Source organism: Brienomyrus brachyistius, unplaced genomic scaffold (assembly GCF_023856365.1).
Source record: "Brienomyrus brachyistius isolate T26 unplaced genomic scaffold, BBRACH_0.4 scaffold85, whole genome shotgun sequence".
NCBI lineage: Eukaryota > Metazoa > Chordata > Actinopteri > Osteoglossiformes > Mormyridae > Brienomyrus > Brienomyrus brachyistius.
In genome coordinates, this window is record NW_026042360.1 from 458,220 (window position 1) to 483,281 (window position 25,062).

The 25,062-nt window shown below is 48.8% G+C and overlaps 2 protein-coding genes across 5 annotated transcripts in view; both read left to right on the forward strand.

Annotated features, from left to right (window-relative positions):
- dock10 (dedicator of cytokinesis 10) overlaps positions 1-16,668 on the forward strand; it is a 41,885-nt gene extending 25,217 nt beyond the window's left edge. Inside the window, 25 exon segments of the mRNA XM_049003617.1 lie at positions 849-965; positions 1,051-1,168; positions 1,293-1,414; positions 1,550-1,664; positions 1,800-1,866; positions 2,210-2,257; positions 3,703-3,804; positions 4,407-4,528; positions 5,109-5,224; positions 5,706-5,843; positions 6,991-7,173; positions 7,379-7,489; positions 7,617-7,832; positions 8,397-8,454; positions 8,899-8,997; positions 9,563-9,669; positions 9,838-9,960; positions 10,181-10,294; positions 12,994-13,140; positions 13,252-13,462; positions 13,989-14,179; positions 14,563-14,663; positions 14,830-14,968; positions 15,460-15,535; positions 15,970-16,668. Coding sequence (XP_048859574.1) covers positions 849-965; positions 1,051-1,168; positions 1,293-1,414; positions 1,550-1,664; positions 1,800-1,866; positions 2,210-2,257; positions 3,703-3,804; positions 4,407-4,528; positions 5,109-5,224; positions 5,706-5,843; positions 6,991-7,173; positions 7,379-7,489; positions 7,617-7,832; positions 8,397-8,454; positions 8,899-8,997; positions 9,563-9,669; positions 9,838-9,960; positions 10,181-10,294; positions 12,994-13,140; positions 13,252-13,462; positions 13,989-14,179; positions 14,563-14,663; positions 14,830-14,968; positions 15,460-15,535; positions 15,970-16,028 — 3,000 coding nt within the window. The 3' untranslated portion in view covers positions 16,029-16,668.
- Positions 16,669-20,233: 3,565 nt separating this feature from the next.
- On the forward strand, positions 20,234-24,840 carry LOC125727073 (uncharacterized). Of its 4 annotated transcripts, none has more exons than XM_049003708.1 (4): positions 20,234-20,832; positions 20,953-21,199; positions 21,642-21,772; positions 23,294-24,840. In XM_049003708.1, exons 1-3 carry the CDS (start codon positions 20,559-20,561, stop codon positions 21,736-21,738), a joined length of 618 nt encoding a protein of 205 aa, XP_048859665.1. In that variant the 5' UTR covers positions 20,234-20,558; the 3' UTR covers positions 21,739-21,772; positions 23,294-24,840. The 4 variants fall into 4 exon arrangements, with proteins under 4 accessions (XP_048859665.1, XP_048859666.1, XP_048859664.1 ...); XM_049003709.1 differs by having other exon boundaries at positions 24,301-24,840; XM_049003707.1 differs by having other exon boundaries at positions 21,642-24,840.
- Positions 24,841-25,062: the final 222 nt, after the last annotated feature.

The following is a 25,062-nucleotide window of genomic DNA, read 5'->3' on the forward strand; positions in this document are numbered from 1 at the left end:
TCCTGAAGGAGTTTCCACAAGTTCTGGGCACAAGTTGACTGCCGTGCTCTTAATGTTCAATCCAGCTCATCCCAAAGCAGCTCTATAGGGCTTAGGTCGGGGGGGTTTGCGGGGGCCAGGTCATCTGTCTCAGCCCTCCACCTCTGTCCTTGTTCACAGTACAGCATGTATATAACCCCGAGGTGAACTTATCTTGTTGAAAAACAAATGATATTCAGTAGTTGTGCCCAGACTTTTGATTGCTCCTGTGGTGGGTTTTCTGCTGTTGGGGTTCCCCGTATGCCGCTATCTCCCCCCTCCTCCATAACTTTCATCGCTTCCCATGCCCCCCCTCCACTATGAGAAGGACCATTGCTAATGTAGAGGAAGTTATGAAAGAGACGGAAAGTCTTAAACACTGCTGCCCCCAGCTCCCCCGCCGCTCTGACCTGACATGCTCCTTCCGAGAGGGACGCCAGGCCTGAGCAGTCGCTCTGCTGCCAGATTGCACTGCGATTACGGGTCTGACCCACTGAGCTCAAACTCTCGCGTGATTTTAGTGCGAAGCGCCCCCCCGTCTGGCTCCCCATCGCAGGCTGCCCCCCACCCCTGCCCCCCTCTGTCTCACACACATTTCATCCCTTCCCCTCATAGCTCCACACTCTTCCAGCCTGGCTTTCACTCGCTGGCGTCCTTTTTGGCACTGATAAGGGGAAAACCGCTTCGGCTAAACATTTGCATGACGTTTATCACAGCTACCACTGATAAGCTGCCATGCTCCAGGGGGCCGTGTGAGGAATGGCACGTTCCAGCATCCCGAGCTCCATGGGGAGGTTCTTATTCTTTCTCGTCTCCCTTTGCTCCTCCAGGACAAGCAGGCAAGGATCGCATCGCTCTACCTGCCCGTCTATGGCCTCATCCTGGACAACATGCCGCGCTTCTTCCTGCGGGACCTGTTTCCCATCAGTTTCGCACCCAGCGACCAGGTAGGCGCCCGGCCCTTCCCACACTTAAGCTGGAACGGAGAATCGCATCCGAGACTTCAGCGTGGATTCCTGAACTGCCTCCCAGGGTTCCCGGGACGACCTGAGTGTGACCGGGGGTCTGCAGGGCCCCGTGACGCAGGCCCTGAAACACGGCAGCTCCATCGACGCCTCCTTCTCCAAAGAGGTCCTGAACTCCATCACAGGTAGGCACCATCATAGTCGCCGGTATGTTCAGCTGTCAGCCTGAGGAGCAGTCTGGTAACGCCTTAGTCTCATTGTACCTCATCCCCACCTGACCTCTGACCCCAATCCCCGGCCCTCCCCCAGCCTTTTCTTCCCTAGCTGTATCCGTTGGCAACCACGCCGGCTCCCGCGGCTCCCTCATCAGCATCGAGTCCAACCCCAGCAACAGCGACAAGAACAGCGAGAAGACAGAGGGTTTAGAGAAGGTGAGCGTGTCTGCACCTCCATCCCGCCCCCCGTGAACGCTCATATTTCAAAGACCAGTCACGTTAAAGTTGCCACGGATTAAACCAAGATGCAGCTCAGGGGGGTGTCGCACCATAACCTGTGTCTCCTTCCAGGTGGCACGCCCACAATCCCTCATCGGGTATATGTCTCGCTTCGACAAGCTGGACCAGGCCGAAACTCGCAGCCTGCTCATGTGCTTCCTGCACATCATGAAGACCGTGTCCGAGGGTGAGCACCCCCCCGCCGAGTCCGCGTGGCATGTGCTGCAGCCCCCACCTCCACCTCAGGAAGTGATCTCTGTAAAAATAATGATAAAAAGCATGGAGGACCCGCCGTCACACCTGTTCTCGTCATACTTGACAGATGTTCTGGTCTCCTACTGGCACCGGGCAGTACATCAGGAAATCTCTGACTTCTTCAACCTATTAGAGTGAGTATCCTGTGGTGGAGCGTCTGGAAGTGTGTCCACGTGTCAATCACCCCATCCTGCCAGCACCCCCCGTAACATGGGCAAGAGGATAGTCAATCGCCTTTAATGTCTGAATAACCGCAGACCAAACTTGCTGCCTTTGTTTCTGTTTGCTTCTGTTAAATGTCCTCAATTGTTGTTAGTGTTAAATCCTTCCCGTTATTTGTATTATTGTCTGTATCATCGTTGGAGGGGTTGAGAAACGCTCACAGAGTAAGAGCAGCTGCTGTTGAGGCCGGTCTAAGAGCCGGCGGGCCGCGCGGATGGCGCCCCTGACCCAGTCTCCCGTTCTGTCCCCATGCAGGCTCTGCCTTCAGCACTTCAGGTTTCTGGGAAAGAGGCACATCGCCAGGTGAGTTGGGGGGGGGGGGGGGCTCCAGGTCTGCGATTGACGGATTGACGGCGAGAGGCTGGGTGGCTGTGTTTTGTTCCTTGGACATGGTCGCATGGAACAGGCATGCACAGAATTAATGTCCAGGGGGTGTGGATCATAAAATCATGCTATGTAATGCAGTTATAAGGTACAAACAGCACAGAGCTTCCCCCCCCCCCCCCCCCGCCTTGCTCACGCTCTGTCTTTGAGTGAGGGTACAGCCCCTGCCAAGGTGAAATATTTCACTCCCCTCGGCTGGAAAGGGGACTGGGCATGGGCTGCTTCTTATTGGTGGCCAGAGTCTGAGACCTTCACAGGGCTGTGGGTGATGCCCAGAGATTCCCTCCATCCTGGTCAAGCTGGCTTTAGTGATCAGAGTCTTCTCAGAACCAGAACTCTAGATAGCTCAGGCTGCCACCAGTCTGGACCAGGGCTGGGCTGTAGATTGTAAAGACCTGCCATGTTCTGTTAGAGCCTGCAAATGGATCCATTCTTCTTATTATTAAACAGAAACAGGCCTGTGTGTGTGTGTGTGTGGGGGGGGATCTCTGGTTCTTCCCGTTAATTAAATGATTCCACACATCCCTCAGTTTGAGTACTTGTACATACATCATCCTTTGTTACACTAACGAGGCCCCTGGATTCAGGCACCGGAGGTAAACAGATCCATTCCCTTAGCAGACGCGGCGGTGGCTGGGATTTAACCCGCATCTGTAATGAGAGGCTCAGGGTTTGCGTGCCATGTTTGCTGCTGTGTGGTCTTGGCCCCGTAGTCCATGCTGAAACAACGGCTCTCTCTTATTCCAGGGTCACGGGCAATTAGCCATTTATTTTATTTACTCAGAGAAGAACAAATTTGATGGTTGTCCACATAGTTGAAAGTTGCCTCTTCACTGTTTGATGTCACCGTTCCTGCTCATGTCCTTGCTTTTATGTGGCCCCTTCCTCTCCACTTGTAAGCAGCCCCCCCCCCCCCCCCCCCAACCCACCTTGGGTCACATGACCGGGGGGCTGTCGTGCGTGTGTACTTCGTGAGGCGGCTCTGGGAGCGCAGTTAGCAGTGTGCAGGTCTGCTGCTCGTTAACCATGAATTTTGTTTGTTCCATTAACGATAATTAAATTGGCTCTAACTAACCTGGCCGTCGTGACCCGCACAGACACAGACACGCACGCACACACACACAGACACACACACGCACGCACACACACACAGACACACACACGCACGCACACACACACAGACACACGCACGCACGCACACACACACAGACACACACACGCACGCACACACACACAGACACACACGCACGCACACACACGCACACAGACACACACACACGCACGCACACACACACAGACACACACACACACACACACACAGACGCTGCCCCACGCTGACGCGCCTGTCCTTGGCTTGTGAACAGGAAGCTCGCGGCGGCGGTGAAGCTGGCACAGGCTACCCAGAACAACGGCACCCTGAAGGGCTCTAGCAATTCCACCCAATCATCTGGCCTTCTCCCACAATGGTAAACACTCGCCACCGGGGGGCGCCGCTGCGTCCGAACCGCAAACAAATAGGCCAAAATAGTTGTGGTTTATTTAAGACAAATTATAACTCTGAGCACAAAGCTAAAGAATGAGGGAGGCTGATCTTGAAGGTGTTTTAGTGTTTAAACGCTACTGAAAAAGGCTCAATATCCAGATCGTCCAGCTTCAGTCCAGTTTCTCTCAGCCTCATTACAGACGCACCTTTTGCCTGACATGAGCGTAATCATTACCGTCGTTAGTGTCACACTCGCGTGCCCAGTAAAGTCTGTGCCAGGTGATCATTCTTGCCCCATCTCTTTGCCCTTTGCCCCTGTCATCTTTAATTTCACCGTATGAAGGATCTGTACAGATCTGTGTGACCTTCCTCCCAGCGACAGTCACACCCCCGTAAATGTCACACCCCACGCAGCCCCGTGTGACTTGATTAACGATGAAGTAACTTCCTAAATCAATAACTTTCACTTTTAAATGGTCTCCGCCAAAGATGCCACTAATGTTCACAGAAGAATTGTGTGTCTGAGTAGCACACGTCCCACACCGCACTCTCCCTAACCTCCCCTCTGCCCACTGCTTTTCCCAGGATGCACTCGGGCCAGGATGGGCACCGGCACGCCCGCTCCCAGACCATGCCCATCATCCGTGGCAAGAACGCCCTGGCCAACCCCAAACTCCTGCAGATGATGGAGAACGCCACCAGCTCCAGTACGAGCCGTATTTTTTTGTATGATGGATACAAATCCATCTGTCCATCCATCCATCCATTCAGCCTCCCGTACATCTTTTGACATACCTATGGGCATTGTTTTAAAGTGCAGTGGACCCTTCCACATCGCAGGGGTCAGGGGCGCAGGCTCCTCGCAATCTGGAAAAACAACATCCAGCATTGTGGTGCCCTTGGGGAGTAAAGCAAGCATGTGATCAGAGTGAAGAGAAAAGATACGAAAAATGCGAGATACAAAGATCACTGGGAGGCATCACATGAGAGGCTGCTGTAGACGCGTGGTGTCCCCCACAATGGGCACTGTACAAATATTTTACGTGTTTAGGAGTTTTTTGCGTGTCATCTGTTAGCCTTCATGTCTACATTCTACCTATCAGCAAAAATTCCCTAAAACTTATGCCAAGCCCACGATATATCAAAACCATGACGGGGAGAGTTGTGATGCAGAAAGGTCGACTGTATTGCTTCAACCCACTGGTCAGTAACCACGACAGTTGACGTTTGGCTGACGTTAAGGCAGCCTTTCCTGAAATGGCTCCCTGTCTGTCTCTGCCTTTGCAGACGGCAACGCTGGAGACGCCGATACCGTGAGCCCCACGGACATCGAAGCCAACCTGTCGACGGAGGTGGGACTCACCGTGCTGGACGTACTGGGCCTCTTCGTCCAGCACCACAAGGTCAGTGAAATGGCTGCGTGGAGGCGGCCATCTTCCTCAGTGAGGCACCGAGCTCATTGTTACCCGTCCCCATCACTGAGGGCACAGGCAGCTTACTTAACATCTCCTGAGCACTAGCTCTGCATTAATCACCCCTCAGCTGCGAGACACTGAAGTGTAGTAAGACAATGATACATTGTGAGGGAAGCTGCCCCTGGACTCTGCTGCCACCTGCTGGTGTCACACATTCTATGCTACCGTAGTGTCAGCAACTATTCTCAATATCAGCACAAGGCAAGGTGCCCAGGATTTAATCAGCGCTGTATTTTTGGGCACCATAAATCCGGCATCCACCATAAAACAGTCAAAGAGCCAAAGCAGAAATGTCCTCCGGGCTGTTATTGATGCACATCTCGGATTCATGGGTAGGGGGAGGGGGGGGGTGGGGTCAGGGATCAGAGCTCTGTGTTCAGTTGGCCATATTGTGCCCCCCCCCCAACAGAAGCAGTTGCAGAATGAAGATGGCCAGAACTCCCTGATGAAGAAGGTCTTCGACACTTACCTGCTCTTCTTCCAGATCAACCAGTCCACCACCACACTGCGACATGTCTTCGCTGCCCTCCGCCTCTTCATCGACAAGGTTGGTCCGTGCACACGGAATTTCTGGTGCCTCCTATCCTCTGAGGGATACCCTAGTTCAGCCTGCCCTTCACAGACTGTCACACACTGAGCAGGGCAGTTAATTCCTTTAATGCGATTTTTTTTTTAATGCAAGTAGCAGTGACCTCTTGAAACCCCATTAAATCTGTATAATGAGTACTTGAGTACTCACTATGAGGACTGTATGATGGTTACCCTTAACTCCCTGAGGTCTAGGGGTAGGGAACACACTGTCACTGACAGGGGCATGATCACACATTTCATTCAATATCATAATTTATTTTCCATGAATTAAGTTTTTTTCTTATTTGTTTTGGCATTAAACTCATCTAAATCTTACTGTACTTTGTGTACTTTTATGTGAAGTTTGTAATTTGACATCAAAGTATAGACATTGCAAAATGCAGTTTGAAACACTTGCAAAAATATTACAAAAGTACATATTGAGCAATGGTGGCAGTTTGTTTTGATCCTAGATATCTGATCACCAAAGTCTTGGCTACATGAAGGTGACTAAATGGTGTAGTTGCAACATTCAGTTTGATAAATAACAAAAACCTACGTCATGTCACTATTTCTGGTCTCCTTCCATTGAATACTTAGGAGCTCTCATATGTTTGCATGAGCCAATCACACCTGGCCACACCCCCCCTTTTATGGTGCTGATGGGGATGTATCTGGATCGCGTTTCATCACTGCATTGTTCATGAAATTACAAATTATAAAACGCAGAAATGCAGCTATTTAGAATGCGAATAGCGATCTTCAGGTGAGAGCGGTACTACACGCCCCCCGATGCAGGTAAAACAAAGAAAGATGACGTGATTTACTTTTTTGCCGATTGAACCTAATTTTAAATACTTTAATACTTCCGACAATTGACATTTTGAAAAGAAGACAGATTATGGATTTAGTCAATGTTTTTCTTCATGATTCTACATGAAGATTTCAGCGAGATATAAACTGAAATAGTTGCGGAAAGTTCGCTGCATCGCCGACGACGCATTCGACCGCAGAGGGTTAAAACAGACTATTTAGTTCTCTTAGCTTGGTGACGCTCTTTGGCCTTGATTGAAACCCTTGAGTCGTTAGTACAGCTGAGCCCCGCCTCCCTCCCCCCGCCCCAGTTCCCCTCGGCGTTCTTCCAGGGCCGAGCCGACATGTGCAGCCAGCTGTGCTACGAGATCCTGAAGTGCTGCAACCACCGCTCCAGCTCGACGCAGACGGAGGCCTCGGCCCTGCTGTACTTCTTCATGCGCAAGAACTTCGACTTCACTAAGGGGAAGTCCATCGTGCGCTCGCACCTGCAGGTGGGCTCCCCTAGGTGCCATCAGGCCTGTTGCGAAAGTCTGTTCTGTGGTCCAATATCCCCAACGTCTTTCCTACTGCTCTTCATCTGGACATTGCCTAGAGGCAGATAAGCTCATCACTGAAAACATTGGCAGCCATCCACCACAGCATATGGTCACATGACTCATGCCTTGTTCTTTTCCTGTCCCTCGCTGTTGTCTGTAGCTCATCAAGGCTGTGAGTCAGCTGATCGCCGACGCCGGGATTGGAGGTTCCCGTTTCCAGCAGTCCCTTGCCATCATCAACAATTTTGCCAATGGGGACTCACCCCTGAAAGTGAGTGCCCGCCCCTCATCGTCAAACCCATTGCTTAATGTGGCACCTTGGTTTCTGCACATGGACTAAATGCGAAGGTCACCATGTGACCAGTCGGCTGATGTCGCGGTGTGTCCTTGCTGTCCAGAGCACGGCGTTCCCGGCGGAGGTGAAGGACCTGACCAAGCGCATCCGGACGGTCCTCATGGCCACGTCACAGATGAAGGAGCACGAGAAGGACCCCGAGATGCTGGTAGACCTGCAGTATAGCCTGGCCAACTCCTACGCTAGCACGCCGGAGCTGCGGAGAACTTGGCTGGAGAGCATGGCCAAGATCCACGTCCGTAACGGGGACCTCTCCGAGGTGGGTGTCAAATGGGTCCAAGCTTGGGGATTAGTGGGGCCGCACACGGAAGTCAGTCTTTCTTACCGGACACTGAGGTTTCCGCAGACGCTATCGGAATTGTGGATGGTTATGGAGAGTCTGTGAAATGCAGTGATTAGCCCCAAGAATATCAGGGACAGCTCCAAAGACGTTCTATGCAATGCCATTTCTGTACTTTATCCCCAACCCAGTGAGAGTACAATCTCCAGGGCCCCGTGTCGTGGTCAGAGGGGATAATCTCCGGGGCCCCGTGCCGTGGTCAGAGGGGATAATCTCTGGGGCCCCGTGTCGTGGTCAGAGGGGATAATCTCCGGGGCCCCGTGCCGTGGTCAGAGGGGATAATCTCTGGGGCCCCGTGCCGTGGTCAGAGGGGATAATCTCTGGGGCCCCGTGCCGTGGTCAGAGGGGATAATCTCTGGGGCCCCGTGCCGTGGTCAGAGGGGATAATCTCCGGGGCCCCGTGTCGTGGTCAGAGGGATGTTCCCAACATGTCGCGTGGTAACTCTTCTTTCTGTCCTTCCTTCTGCCTCGGCCATTCCACAGGCTGCCATGTGCTACATCCACATCGCCGCTCTGATCGCGGAGTACCTAAAGAGGAGGGGTGAGTGCTTCTCCACATCCTGAGACCCACAGGAGCCTCTATCCCTGCCAGCTCACTGTGGGTAGTGGGAGGGGGCGTGGCCTTCATGGCTGAGCATCTGGGCCTGGTGAGCCCATTGGCCGACACTCTCCTGCCTTCTCTGATGGTGACAGCAAGTCACACGGGGCTCTGTGTGTGGGGGAGGGGGACCCCAACACGCCAGGGGGTGTCCCCCTCACACAGACACCCTCCTGCACCCATTTCACAGCTGGAGGTCGGTTCTGTCACCTGAGCTCCATGCAGCACCCTTGCATGCGCTTGCTGTTGTAAATTCGGCTGACTGCCCGGCGCACTGCCATCGCCATCCTCTCTGTGGAGCATGCTGGGAGCTGATTGGCTGCTGCGCGAAGTGGACTGCGTTTAAGCACGCGGGTTTACATTGTTGCACTCCCTGCCTCGACACAGGTTACTGGAAAGCAGACAGGACCAGGGGATCCAGTGTGTTCACAGAGGATGCAAATGTTATTAACTCTAGCCCCTTACTAACATCCCGAGAAGGAGAAAGTGAGTTCCCTCATCAGTCGCCTTCATGCAGACACCAGCTCAGGGTTCGAGGAGTGGGGCTGCTGTGGGGATGACCCTGCTTGACACTGCGTAGTGCACTCTGGCCAGCAGGGGGCACTGTCACAGAGAGAAGGCATTTGTAACCCAGTGTTTTCTGATTGTTTCGTTCGGTCTTGCTGTACCCTTGAGCCAGATTTTTCACCTCATTTGCCAGAAGTAAAAGCGAATCGGTTTGTGGAAAGGCACATCCTCCAGTGGTGATGTCATAGATGATGTGGCTCTGTTGTGATGCAACATGTTTTTTGAACAGCACATCCCACTGTCTGCTGTATGTACGTGAAACCATTACAGTGGGGTTGTTACTGTGGTAAACAATGCAGGTGTGTGTGTGTGCGTGTATGTACATGGGTGTGCGTCTGTCCTGTGGTCCCATAACATCTACACATTCAGACTAATCGGGGGGATCGCGACCTGGGGTAGGATAGAGACAGATCTTGACATTCTTGTGGCTTAAAGAGCCCTTCGCGATCTCGGCCCTGACCTCTGATCCTGCTTGCGGCCTCAGCATCGTTCTCCATGGGCTGGGCGGCCTTCATGTGCATCACGCCCAACGTGCAGGAGGAGGGTGCCATGAAGGAAGACACGGGGATGCAGGACACGCCCTACAGTGAGGTACCGCACACGCCCTGGGGGGGTTGGGTTGGGAGGGGGCAGCAACCTGCATGTCAAACGAGAAGTTCGAAGATGTGTTAAAAGGGATTCAGTAACTTGTATTTACCAGAAAATTCTCTCCATGGCTGACCCCCCCCACCCCAATACACACGGCACAAAAACACACAGGACACACTGGTGGAACAGCTGGTGATGTGTGTGGATTACCTGTGGAAGTCTGAGAGGCACGAACTCATCGCTGCCGTCCACAAACCCATGATTGCCGTCTTCGAGAAGAGGAGGGACTTCAAGGTACCATCCATCTCTGGAAACAATAAACCGAGTAAAAAACATAAAATAGCTGTATAACTCTCCCGGAGTTTTAAACGCATCAAGCTTAGGTACCTTTTAACTGATCCGTAATGGTCGCACTCTCTTAAGGTACAGTCCTTACCGGACAGCTATTTACTGACAGCTCCGTACATGCGGGAGTGCGTGTGCTGAGCTCCTCTCCCGTTTGCCTGCCCCACAGCGGCTCTCGGAGCTGTACTACGACATCCACCGCTCGTACCAGAAAGTCACGGAAGTGGTGAACTCGGAGAAGCGCCTCTTCGGGCGGTACTACCGCGTGGCTTTCTACGGCCAGGTGAGCACTGATCACGACATGAAATCACGACAAAACGCTGTTAATGTAGGCTACACTTTGCGGGGATAGAGCCGCATCCTTTGCATTCGCTGTATAGAGGAATTGAGCAGGGATTTCTCCGTGATGAAAGCGTTCGCAGGTTCATCAGTCATGTGCAGTAATAAACTGAAGTTACTTGCAGACTCGATCGTGAGGAAGATAATGTGATAATGTATTACGCTGAGAAATCACAGGTACGGGTAACGCGAATACTAAAAGTCAGATTACTGTTTTAAGCGCAAACTGAATTAACGTGTCATTAGGACAAAGCTGAAGAAGATCTGATGCATGTTCGCCTTGTGGAAAAATCTGGTTATGTGTGTTTTATTTAATAACCAAAGTACTTAACATTTGACAGGGAAATGCTGCTGTCATACTAAGGATAAGGTTTATGTGTGTGTGTTCGTCCTCTGTGGGTGGATGTTAGGCTACGTATCCCTCCTTCGAGTTTGTGAATCTCATCTATATCAAGGCTGGGGAACTTGATTTGTTTTCATAATGTTAGGGGAAAATATTAAATATGTGCAATTGGGATTTTCCTTTATTTCCTGAATTACAAAGGGAAGATTTCTGGTAACCTAAACACATGGCTTTGCCCCATCGTTCCGAGACGATTCCGTTTTGTGGCTTCTTCGGGCTCATTGAGATCTAGTGTAGATGCTCGGATGGAGGTTTCTTTGAAGGCTTCATTTCCACTGTCCATCCACGGTGGAAACACTCAGTCCACCATTTCATCGTCTTAGAAATAATCTGCTTTCATTCGGTTGCATAATTTATGCTGGTGAACCGGCTACCCGAAGCAGAAACTGACTGTGATGACACATTAACATTCCGTAAATTATGCTGTCTTATCTCCCCTTGAACCAGCTGCCTTTCCTCAGGGAAGTGTCTTTCAGTGCATCAAAGTGAAGCAATTGTATTTATTGGGGAAATCCGTTTCCCAGCTAGAAAAGAAGTGTATTTGTGTCGAAAATGTGTTGAGTACAGGTAGCCATTCGAGATACCATCAATGTAAGTATATTGACAGAAATTCTGTACTATAAGTATCTCCTTAACTTGATCACTTGTAATCTGTAAATGCCAAGTTTGCCTAGACAAAGAAAACAGTGAGCTATCGTGAGCTGGATCACTGCTTCTGTATCAGGGTCCCTCTTATGATCCGCTTCGTTAATTCGGTTATCTGTCATCTTCTCTTTCTTTTGTCCGTCTGTATCAAGGCTGCGGTAAGTTTTTTCCTTTCTGTATTTTTCATTTTGCCTCTCTGCACTCTCGCTGCTCTTTCTGCTCTCGTACCTCCCCTAACGTACGATGTTAGTATTTTTTTCGTCCGCCAGTCTGTGTGCGTGTGTGTATACATATATATGCGGCATTAGTGTATAATATGTATACTGCCAAACACCCCCATACTGCTTTGCCCCCAAAAGAGCCTTGCGTTTAATCCACAGCTTTCTAAAGACTCGATTAAAAAGTTTTACTCTGTCAACACAAATCGGTGTCCTAATTAGACTGACGGTTAGTATTACCGACATTCAAAGCGTCTGCTTCTTTATTAACATAACTTCTCTACTGAGCCCTTAACTATTTTTCGGCAGAGTGCATTTCTAACATGCTGAATCGCGGTATCTTCACTTAGGTAACGCTTCCACTGTGCATATGTGCATTAATATGTGCATATGTGCATTACAATGCAGGCTCTGAGTGTTAAAATGAAATAGACATGAGCCCACATCACCCCCTCCCCCCGGGACACGCTAACCCCCTGAATTGGCGTGTTTTAGCGACATGGGCGTTGATGGTGGCTGCATTTGGGCTGGATAAACTCCTCGGCGTTGTGGAAAAGAAACGGTGGTCTGGCTGCTCTTCCCGGATCGATAGCCAGCCTAAAACTGCATCCCGCGGAGCCCGACCTCTGTTATTGCACCAGTCTCCTGTTTCTTGCTTAGTATCTGTCCCACATTAAGCAGCACAAACGCATACAGTGTGTGTTTTGTTTTTATAGAGGTCGAGCAGTTAATTCCCATTACTTACACTCAGTTATGCGTAGGAGCGTCATGGCCTCATGAACGTGATCTGCGCTTATCCTGGAGTCTGTGCTTCGGCTTTGTATAAATCTTTCGCGTTGTTGATGGGCAGTGATTGCTGACTAAATGAATTTTATCATTCTGACAAAGAGCTGCTGTGAATAGTGTTTGGCAGCGGGGTGTATAACAATACAATAGTAATAGTATACGCATAAGGATTATCCGTTGTATAAAAAAACATTAATAAATGCTTCTGTTAAAACTGTTCCGGGACACTTCATTATGCTTTAAACTTTTATATTTACGGTTAAGCAGACTTTGCGATTTGTCGTCTTCATGCAAAGTTCATCCCGGTTTTTTTTAAGTTCGTCGTCGTCGAACCTTTAATAGGTGATAGACCATTAAAAAGCAACTTCTTTAGATGCCGCTGGGCGGCAGTATTTTTACATTAGTGTATTTCACTGCGTTCTTTAAATGCAGGAAAACATCCATCCACGTATTTTTTCCTCACAGTGTATTTCTTTGGAATGACTGTACTGTTTGTCACATGTGTCAGAGGGGTGCCTTCTCATAGACACAGGACATTACGCCGTGCCCTGCGGATGCATGAAGTAACAGACCATATCCGCTCTCCTGCAGGGCTTCTTTGAAGAAGAAGATAGACAAGAGTTTATTTACAAGGAGCCCAAGCTGACGGCACTGTCAGAGATCTCGCAGAGACTGCTGAAGCTTTACTCTGACAAGTTTGGGACCGACAACGTGAAGATGATACAGGACTCCAATAAGGTAAGCGTGCGAGTGCCCTGGTGAACGGCTCTCGTGTTTATTTTCTGTCTTCTTTGAAATAAGTGTGAGGAATACAAAGCAGAGGTATTAATAACATTTTGCGTGCCCCAGGTTAACCCCAAAGATCTGGACCCGAAGTACGCATACATCCAGGTGACCTACGTCACGCCATACTTCGATGAGAAGGAGCTGCAGGAGAAGAAGACAGACTTTGAGAGGCACCACAACGTCAAGCAGTTTGTGTTCGAGACGCCCTTCACGTTGTCGGGGAAGAAGCACGGCGAAGTGGAGGAGCAGTGCAAGAGGCGGACCATACTGACCAGTGAGTCGCGCTATACTACCCTCCGCTAATGCTATGCTATGCTATGCTAGCTGCTTTCTCTAGCGAAGGACCATACTGACCAGTGAGTCGCGCTATACTACCCTCCGCTAATGCTATGCTATGCTATGCTAGCTGCTTTCTCTAGCGAAGGACCATACTGACCAGTGAGTCGCGCTATACTACCCTCCGCTAATGCTATGCTATGCTAGCTGCTTTCTCTAGCGAAGGACCATACTGACCAGTGAGTCGCACCATACTACCCTCCGCTAATGCTATGCTATGCTATGCTAGCTGCTTTCTCTAGCGAAGGACCATACTGACCAGTGAGTCGCGCTATACTACCCTCCGCTAATGCTATGCTATGCTATGCTAGCTGCTTTCTCTAGCGAAGGACCATACTGACCAGTGTAGCTGTACCATGCTACCCTCCGCTAATGCTGTGCTACTTACAACCCCTGGCAGGGTTGTAAATTTAGCTTAATTTCTCCGCTTTTCTTCTTTTACACCCCCCCTCCCCCCCCCCCAGCCAGGGCTGCCTTCCCCTACCTGAAGAAGCGCATCCAGGTGGTGGAGCAGCAGAGCACAGAGCTGAACCCCATCGAGGTGGCCATTGACGAGATGTCCCGCAAGGTGTCTGAGCTGAACCAGTTGTGCGCCGTGGACGAAGTGGACATGATCCGGTTGCAGCTGAAGCTGCAGGGCAGCGTCAGCGTCAAGGCGAGTGCAGGATACTGCGGCCTCCAAAGGGGGAGAAGGACCGTCTGCCTGATCCGGCCGTTTAAAAGGCGTCTGTCAATATCACAAAAATGTCCGATTCCCTGAGCGCGAGTCCGACACGTCAACTCACAAATACCAGTGTAACTTTAAAATAACGGAGTTCTTTTAATATGTTTAACACATTTATCATACTGGCTGTTTTGTAAAAATGAAAAATAATTCTGCCCGTTTAAAAAAGATTTTTGGCTCCCACTTAAATGTCAGAATCAGGAATTCTGTCTTTTTCCCTCATTCTGAGTCTACCGGCTTTGTGTTTTGCAATCCTGCATAATTTTGTCGGTCTCTTGTCCAACGTTATATATTTTGTCACTGGCAAACACCAGGTCAATGCTGGACCCATGGCATACGCACGCGCCTTTCTGGAAGAGAAGAACGCAAAGAAATACCCTGACAACCAGGTGAAACTTCTCAAGGTGATTTTCAGGTACTTAATTTTTGGTAATTATATATATTTCATTTTTGTATTTTTTTTTAATATATTTATCTTTGGATTTAAGGTATGAGAGCACATGTAACCAATACATAACATCTGGCATGCGAGTAAGCAGGCTCACGGTGGACAAATCGCTGCTCTCTACCTCCCCCTGCAGGCAGTTCGCGGAAGCGTGCGGACAGGCTTTGGATGTGAATGAGAAGCTGATTAAGGAGGACCAGCTGGAGTACCAGGAGGAGATGAAGGCCCATTACAGGGACATGCTGAGCGAGCTGTCGGACGTCATGAACGAGCAGGTCTCTAAGCCCAGCCGCCTGGCTTTATGCACGTTCTTTTTAAATAACTAAATAGGTTGGATTAAGGAGGGACTTCCGTGTTAATCTCCTTCCTAACACAGTCCATACTGACAGTCTTTTTGCAGTTACTCTGCCTGTATCCCTCTAAGTGATTTTTTTTCCCCCCTCCTACACATTTCCCAAATGCCTTCTCCTGCATAACCATGACAGTGGGCATAACCCCCCTCCCCCCCTCTTGATTTTTTGTTCTGTTTTCTCCATTCTCTATGGCTTGGCACCATTTAAAATTCCCCATTTGAGTTCTGTACGTGACCGTACCCTCTCTCCCCCTGGACTGTTATTTCTTTAACCCCACCTCCACCTCGAACAGCCCTCTCCCCCAGTTGTTAGTGATGCCCAGGGGGCTGTCACATGACTGACCCAAGTAGCACTGACACTCTTGCCCCCCCCCCCCCCGCTCCCCCTCACCCCACCCTTCTCTCTCCTCTCAGCTGCACAGTGGCATCCTGCCCCTTCGCCTCTGCCTCCCTCTCTCTAACATCTCCCTTCCTCTGGCTCCCAGATTTGGTATGTCGCCCCCCCCCTCCCATCTTAATAGCAATGCCCCCTGCAGGAAGGGAGCAGTTCTGCGGTCCACCAGCTGATATGTGGACCGTTTCCTCCTTTCTCATTCTGTTTTTCTCCATTTTCTTGTCTTACACCACTCCAGGGAAACATTCAGCGTTTTTCCTCTAAAGCTTTTATAAAATCCAAGTTATGATTAGCTTGAGGAGAGCTGACTGCGTTACAGGATGGAGACGTAATGTCAGGAATATTTGGCTGCTATTCACAGATGATGACAGGCTGAGATGTAGGGTTATGTACTTGTCATACAACTGCTCAAAATGTTTTAAAATGTCACATGGGCTGAAGAGGGTTTCGGGGTGTCATGCGAAGGGATCCCCGACGATGTCATTAACGCTCATGTCTCTTGCCGTCTGTTTTTGGCCAACGTGGAGTAGATTGTGTACCCAAAGCAGCAAGGAACGGACCGGCTTCACACCTTCTGAGCAGCTTGTGAGACTGGGATGAACCAGGAGGAGTTCAACGCTGGCAGGAAGCAGAGACCCCAGAATCCCCACCCAGTATTACTGACCGGACCTGACACAGGCACGCAAAAGCTGTGACGTTTTACGAACTGGAAATAAGGAATGGAATGGGACTACTGCGATTTCCTTAATCTTATTTTGTAAGCGCATTCTTCTTGTCAAAGGCTATGAGCTGAAGTGCAGGCTGCTTATCTCTCTCTCTTTTTCCACACCTCGCGAAATGACCCCCATACCGCCCTGGGCAGCCATTAGCTTAAAGCAGGGGGGGGCAGGGACTTGAAAAGGCCACGTGTGGGGAGTGTGGCTTCCGGCGAGCGTGTCACACTGTAAAAGCCCCCCAAGTGGCCCCAGGATCTGACGTCTTTGTGAATGTAGGTGCGATCGCGCTTTTTTTACCCCACCCGAGCTAACGTTCTGGAATTCCCGGCTGGCAGGTTTTCTGAATGTGCAAAGTTAATGTTTTATAACATTTTTATTATCGTTAATGTTGTTCTTATGTACTGTTTTAAATTGTAAATAAGAATAATTAATATTTAAAAGGTTTCTTTTTATACAAAAAATGAACTTTTGTTTGGGTAAATTAAAAAAAAAAAAAGATTGAAGAAACTAAAGTTTTATGTATAACATTTAAATAAATTTTGTTAATATCTGTAACCTACTCTGAGGATGCGGTGTTGGGCCTGTAACTCGTTGAGTCTGTTGTACCGGTGTGTCACAGGTAGGTGGCGCTGCTGTCCAGTGTGCTGATGAAGACATGCACACATGCATGCAGTTGAGGCCGAAGCTTGGGGCTTGAGCCCAGGGTCACACCATTAATCTGACACCCCTGGAGCATTTCGGGGGGGTTAAGGGCCTTGCTTAAGGGCCTCGCTTGCCAGCGTAGGCCCCAGGCTCAGTGTGACCCTTCTCTGCATGTGTAGAATGACATGAAGCCCCAAACACACACAGACAAAGACGCACGCTAAAGCAGCCATGTGACCCCACACCACACACGCATTTACATTCGCATATTCGACGAGCCGTTTCTCCCACTGCAGCCTCGCCGTAATTAAAGGTAATTGCCGGCCCCTTGGCCGCCGCCGCGCCCAGGATGTCTGTGAGGTGGAAACATGAGCTGAGAGCCGCTCTTTACAGGGCCTGTCAGAACCTGGGTGAAGCCTGCCAACAAAAGGATGCTTTTAAACACCCCCCTCTGTGTGTCCTGCTGGCAGTGGAACAACCCCCCCCCCCATGTTTTTATTATCTTTGAAGAATACTGTCTGGAAGCCTCTAGAGAGGTGCGTGTCTGTGTGTGTGCGTGTCTGTGTGTGTGCGTGTCTGTGTGTGTGCGTGTTTGTGCTGGTGAAGTAACAGCTCCTATTACATGAAATGAAGACATTGATTCAATTTCCCAAGCTTGATTTATAAATTTATACAGTGCAGGCTACAGGCTGGCCTGATTGGCAGTTCCAGTCATTAATCAAGAACAATAACTGCATATATTTTTATACATCGTGCCCCTCGATGGGGTTCTTTGATTTTTCAATGCTTATGGGATGTGTGACGTTTCCTTGATTCAAGTGTTGGATATCTTCAACATTTGGCGAAGGTTTCTTGCAGTGAAATCTCTCAGCTGCCCTCAATATTGGCTCGGATTACGGAGAGAAATCGTGGCTTCAGAGCTTGTTCGACCAAAATGAACAGAAATGCTGAAACGTTTGTTGGTTCTAAGCACTTAATATCCGGAGAGTTCTGGTATTTTTGGTAATTTAGAGGCATCGCGGTGAGTCGGCGAGGTGTTTGCAGGTTCAGATCCCACCTAGAGTTTGTGGGTTTTGTGTAGGGATCCAGCCCTGCCAATTTAATACAGTGTTGTGAATTATTTGAAACACACCTTTGTGATGTCACATGGCCTGCGGGACACTTGACCAGACACTAATCTATGGGGTCCAGCCACCCAATATGGTGTTCAAGCAGAGAAGGCCTGGCAGCAGGTCACTGCGTGATCGTGGGCACCGTTAGACCCCTTTTACTGTAGCATGTGCCCCAGTAAAAATCTGTAAAAAGGTGTATCAATGTGGTTTTAACCACAAAATAAAGTCCCCGTTCTGTATCGGTACATGTCGGCATGCATGGGGGTGATGGAGGGTGGGGGGCCTGCACCCCAGCAGAGCTTTATGTCAAGAGAAGCCCCTGCCCAGGACCCTGGGCCAGCACCATTACGCACCTCCCTGCTGGTCCTGTGTAATCACTGCCGGCGGGGAGGACAGGCAAGATGCCCCTTTGTCATTAATTCATGCTAATCCACATGCCAGGACTCAGCACATGAAGACAGGTAACGGGTTTGCTGCCCGTAAACATGGGGGAGCCGTCCACAGAGGGTGAAATGGCACCAGCAATGACGGTTGTCGATATTTCCTGTTTTACAGGTTACAAAAATGGCAGGGCGGGGGGGCATGAACACCTTGTGCCAGTGGATCCAGGCCAAGGTGTGACTTTTGGTTGGGGGGGGGGGTACGTTTTTGGTTTTTCTGCCCTCACTGAAGGGTAAATGCAGAAAACCTGGTATCTGTGGCCCCCTCTTTTGAGGAGATCTGGTCTCCCTCCCTCTCTCTTTATTGGCTATGGATGGATGGATGGATGGAGGGATGGGTGGATGGGTGGGTGACAGCCATTGAGGTTGACTTGCACTGTTTGTGCTAAATGATAGTATAACAGTTTTACATGTGTAAAAGGTGTATTTGCTTTATGCTTTATTTTAGCATTTTTAATTGTATTTTTTTATAGATATTTCTTCCCTCCTTTCTGAATTCTTTCTATAGGAACCAAGACAAGCCGAAGCATGCAGATGTAGGTCTGTAAAAGCCCCTGAATTGCCCGTTCGGCGTGACTTATCTGCAGCCCTTAGTGAAGCGTCAGTTTTTACCTGCTGTCATGACAGCAGTCCGTTGAGCAGATTCTTTCCAGGCTAGTTTTCTTCACCAGAGGATCTAAAGAGGTCAGATAGCCTAGAGATAGACTCACGATGACATTTAAACCTGAGCAGGTAGGGTCTTATGTGTGCGGGCACATAAAGTTTTTAAAGTTCTCCTGATCTGAGAAAATCGCCTGAAAATAAATACGTCTTTGTGTAAAAGATTCAGGGGTCTCTCCTGATATATTTCACATGTCAACACAGATACATTTCATGAGTAATGTTAATATAGACCCACAGATGTCTTGCTCTAGATGAATGTATTCCCGCTTCCTTCATCCCCCCGGACATGGCAATCAAATTTTTATTTTGTTTTTAGGATTTTTTTAAATGTGTAATTATTTAGAAGAATCAAAATATTTACCAGTATTTAAGTATTGATACAATTCTGTGACGCCAGCGTCTTCACCAGCAAGAACTTCATATCATGTAAATAATAATTCATGGCAAGACACGTGTGTTCTGTGAAATGACAACGTCACAATATCCGCGTTTCCGACGCTGGATTCAGAAATTTTAAAGCTGAGATGTGATTTTATGCTGTGATTTTTTAAAATGCGGATCAATGGAAATATTTCAGCAGCTTTTCTAGATATATATTTCGCTTTGTGTGCAAGTACCATCATAATTATGAAATGAATGATAAACGCAAGAAACCTTTATTTTTAATTGGTAGCTAAGGGAAAGGAGATATTACATAGACCCAGTGGCTAAACAGTTTGACTGTTTTCATTTAAAAAAATACTTAAAACCATTAAACAAAAAATAGGGCAAACAAGTTAGTTTTTTCATGAAAAAAGATAAACTGCTCTTGTAACTTTTGTGGCACTTTATCTATTGAATTGATTAACGTGTAAAATCGCAGGCTTTTGCGTTGCTCTGGGTAAAACTAAGTAAAGCATTTTATTATGAAGTAGATGTGACACGCTTGATGGTTTGCTTTTAGGAAATGTAACCTTATAGTTTGACTTTGTTGGCATAGCATTGTGGGAGCTCGGTAGTTTGTGATAATGTGTTTCTAACACAATGAACAACCTTGGCAACATTCCATTTTGTGTCTTGCTTAACTGTCGCTTTACGTTGACTGGGGCATAAATTTTTAACACGCCGCGGGTGGGACAGAGATACACATCAACCGAGCAGAGAAGTGAACATGAAACTCACCTTGACTCCCTAATCCGAGATACTCGGAACTTTAATGAAAACTTAAATCTCATTTTGCCGCCAACATTGAAATAGAAGTGTAGCTTTGCGTTTATCAACTTTTTATGTACAATTCATTTAAGTGATGTGATGCATGTTGTGCACGTCACCGTGATAAAACTGTGATAAAAAAATTCTGCAATACGACACTTCTGGGGATTAATAAAACATCAGTGGTGGCTTCTTGGCCGATCACCTGATCCAGTTTCAGCTGTATAAGTGGTGAAAGGCACATAATTTCTTTGTGCATGCCCTGACTTTGATTGAAACGGAGAAAAGGAGTGGAGGAAAGCAGCATGTGAAGAGCGCAGAAAGGCGGACTGCCACCGCAGCGCACAGCGGGTGGATGGACGCGGCGCGCTGGGACGGACCGCCTGTAAGCACCATGGACAGCGCTCCGGGTCTCGCCCGGGTGATCATTGAAATGCGTAACGAAATCCAGAAACTGGAGTCTGAGAACAGGGCACTGCGGGGGAAGCTGGATCAAAGGCCGGCCGAAGTAAACTCGGGGCCGCATGCATGCCAGCACAGGAGCGCAACGGAAGACAGGGCGTCCCAAGCCAGCTTAAGGCGAAATGTGTCCGCCCCCGCACTGGAGGGACAGTATCAGGATTCAAATGGTATTACTCTATTTTAACTTTCTGACGTTCTATATAAATTTGTACAGATATTTTCCCGAATTGCAGTCAGGTAAATGAGTTGTCTTCCATCTCACAATTCTTTACCTGTTTAATTGTCAGATAACATTATAATGACAGTGCGAAGATATTCCATCTCGACCGATATTCGTAACGCCTCCCGAAGGGCTGACAGTAAAGGGACGGCGCAGCGGGACACGGAGTCCCTGATCCCGGACAGGCTCCAGGAGGGGGTCCGCGGGAAGACGCCGGCGGTGACGCTTAGCCTGCCGCGGGACGAGAGCAGCAGCTTATCCAAAGAGGAGCTAAACAACAAGCGCTCTCTGCACGACTACGTCCACAAAAACAGGTTGGTCACACTCGGCATGTTTACTTTATAACTTAATATTCTGATTCTGGTTTTTGTCATCTTCCGGACTATTTTAAAACATCATTACGATGGACATCAGAAGGTTTGCATGTGTCACAGAACTCAATGATAAATGTATTTTTTATTCTTGATATTTAATTGGATTATAACGCACTAAAAATCGATGTAGGCCTGCTGGTTCATAGTAGTGTTTCTCAATCCGTTCCGCATGGACCCCCAGACAGTCCGTATTTTTTCTCCCTCCCAGCTGCATTATCTCTGCCAGGCATTCAGTGTGGGAGGGAGCTAAAATGTGGAGTGTCTGGGGGTCCCTGAGGACTGGGTTAAGAAACACAGATTTACAGTGTTCTTTGTCTTATAAGAAATAATATTGTCTACAAAGGAAATACTTGCCATATTATTCTTTCTCTGATATTTACAGAACAAAAGTCAAAACTGTCACATTCCTTCTGCCTGTGGAAGACATTTACACAGCCCAACCAGTCTTAAAGAGCCACTTAAGCAACTGGACATCGTAACTCTGGAAAAAGACTCATGAAGTCAAAGCATGAGGTGAGAGAGGTGAGAGAGACAGGTGGCCAAAATGAGTGGGAGGGTGAATTCGTGGGGATAGCGTGCACAATTCCGGCGTGGGGCTGGTTACTTTGTTTTAGGTTATCCAGGCAATCGATTGTATCTCCGCTGACTTGGTAACTGATATGTGTCCGACAGCCATCCGGCCAGAGCAGCCTATTTTTCCCCACAAACCCGCCTCCTCCCCACCTCACTGGGGTTGGGTGTCGTGTCAGTCCAATCTGGGTCAGGAGGAGATGGTGGGCAATCGCTCTCGGAGACACTTTGACTTAGGTTTCCCGCCGTGCGGCACCAACCAAATCTGTGGCATTACTTATTTAAGTTGGTCCTCCGAACATATGATACTAAAACAGAATTTATTTTTTGTGTCTCAATAAAAGTGTATAAGCAGGGACATGTTTCAGTTTGTGTGATGTGAGAACTGTCCACTTCCTTAAAAAATGGTTATTTAGTGCCACACAATGTCAGTTACATATCTACAATTTCTAATCATTAATACATGATCACTGAGTGTTGTATTTCTTATTGCCTTTAAAAATACATTTATAAAAATACCTGTAATTACCTGTAACAGATAATACTGTAATTAATCCTATAAATATTACCAAACACATAAGGCTTCCTTGGCACATCAAACTGTAGACAGTATTGCTGTCTGCCATGTTCAGTAAAGCTTGACCCCGCGACCCTGACTACTGGGAGACTTAGCAGGCACCTTAACTGACTGTGATGCTGGTTAAAGGTTCTCAGTGGAGGACAGAGACCTGTCATGTCACCCCACCCCACCATGTTCACAGTGTCCCCAAACAGGCAATACTACAACATCTTCTCTCCTACCATATCCCCTGTGGGCACCCACAGGAATCTGCGGGCCAGTTAGAGGCAGGGAGTGAACATGAAAAGCCGGACGGGTGCATTATGGGAAATTAGCTCCTGTACACTCTGTACACCTCCGTCTGCATGTTTGCTTCATTCCTGAGCTGTGTTTATATCATGATTTTCACATGGATGGTTAACAAGCACGACCACTACCAGATCTATTGGTTTGTGCATGGGGGGGGGGGAGATTCAGTTACACTACAGTATCAAACACATTGTCTTTAACCAACAAATAATAGTAATGATAGTCTATAGGAGAGGAGTGCTGTTGAGTAACTGAGATGGGCTGGGTCTGAGTTGGCTCAGTTATGTGAGCGTACTCACATCACTGAGCATGTTGGACCAAGAGCATGTTGTTATAGTAACCCAGACAGAAGATGACCATCCCTCACCTGGATCGACCCTTGATAAGGCTCCTGGATTACTGATCCATTTCCCATTCACAGCCAGAAGGGCTGTATGAATGACCTGTATCGTACTTCGCTGTGTTGATACGTTTTGGACACACAGTGAAAGACAACACCTCCAGCACCTTGCAGTCATTGTACACGGTGGTCAGCCTGTTAAACTTCAGCTACAAGGAGTTGAGCATGATGACTGTCTGGATGGGTTTCCACGCAGAGCGGATGCTGGTGAAGGTCACCACGTCACTGAAGAGGATGGTCCACTCCTTAAATTCACCTGGAGGAAGAACGATGCAAGAATATCAAGAGCATGCACGCTCACACAAACTGTTAGTGAGATGGTGATCATCACAGTGGATCTCCCTCAACTGCCTCCACTCTCTTGCCCTCTTTCAGCTGATTGGCCACGTGTTTGGACAGCATGGCATACAGCATGGCATCCGTTGTCGTCGTCTTCTCCTCTTCCTCCTCCAGGTGGCGGTGGAGCCGGCAAAGCTCCTCCTCTTTGTGCTCCAGTTGGCTGGAGAGCTCAATCTCGGCCAGACGTTAGTGGTTGAGTAGGATAAGGTAGTGCGTGTGGCGTTGTGCGGTGTGTTGTCCGAGGTGTGCATGCGCCACTCCTGCAGCTCCTGGGGGCTGCGGAGCAGTGGGGAAGCCTGGTACGGCATGCACTGCAGTGGCCCCCTCCACATCACCTGCCCTGGCGGGGGGGGGGACCTGTAAAGAGGTCTTGCCTGAGGCACATTCTGTCCCCTCCGCTCTCCCAGCGATGGACGGGTTGGACGAGGCAGGGATTGTCAGCCCTAATGGAAGTCAATGAAGTAACATAGTGTAAAGCAGACAGCAGCAGGCAGGACATGTTAATCCCAACCCAAGGTATCTCAAATGAGCAAATGAACTGCAGCAGCCACAGGAATCCCCTAAAGCAAATTCGGTGATTGGTCGCCTTACGCTGGGCCTCAAACACCAGCATAAAGTGGCCATTTAACCGAAGGCAGGGAAACCTGCTCGAAGGTACAGTTGGAATTAGCATTTTGGTGCTGCTCATTGGTGCTGTCTTATATTGACTTGTGCTCGTAAATCTTAGCCTGATGCTGAAATCTGCTGATCTGGAAAACCAGCCACCCAAGAAACAGCGGCAGGTAAAATAAAATCTCTCCCTCTCCTCCTGTCTGTACCCCCCCTCCCCCCGTCTCACAATCTGCACGCGTGGTCTCTCTCCAGCTGCCTGTCTTTCCCTCCCTCATTCCCCCCCCCCCCCTTTCCTTGCACTCCCACACTCTTTGACTCTTCCCCCCGGTGCCACTCTGGAGTTCCAGTGTGGGTCCGCCTCTCCACGACTAGGGCATCATCTCCTGCCTGGCCTGCAGCATGCAGTGGCTGTTGATGAACTTCCTGATGCCTCAGACCATGACGGGGACTTCGGGGTGCCGGATGCAGAAGTACTGGCCCGGCTGGATCTGCATGGTCTGCAGCCCGGTGACGATCCTCTGGATGTTCACTCCTGCCTGCTTCACCCGGAGCTGAAGTTTTGTAATGAAAGTGTTGTAAATGCATTGGTTTTTTTAACCAATGCTCTATAAATGACAGTATTGCACTTGCTTAGTGAGTCAGGAATATCACATTTCTATTGCTATATAGCAAATGGACAAAGTATTTGATCTGAACAAGTGCAGTGAAATACCCAGCTGTATAACAGATAAAAATGTGTTTTTTTTGATGAAAGCATCAGCTATGACAGTATATATAAATGTAGCACCTTTCAGCAGAGCCTTGTGTGTGTGTCTGTGTTGCATCTCTTGTGCTTAACTGAAGATGTAGACCCTCCCTCTTTGTTAAACGCGACATGGAAGTGAAAGACATTGGACAAAGTGTTCAGATCGAGTCTTGGGTGAGACCGGCTCAAACCCCCCTCAGCAGCTTGCCTGGCACAAAACAAAAAATCCCTTTTAGCAATTTAAATAGGCATCTACACTGCAGAAAACT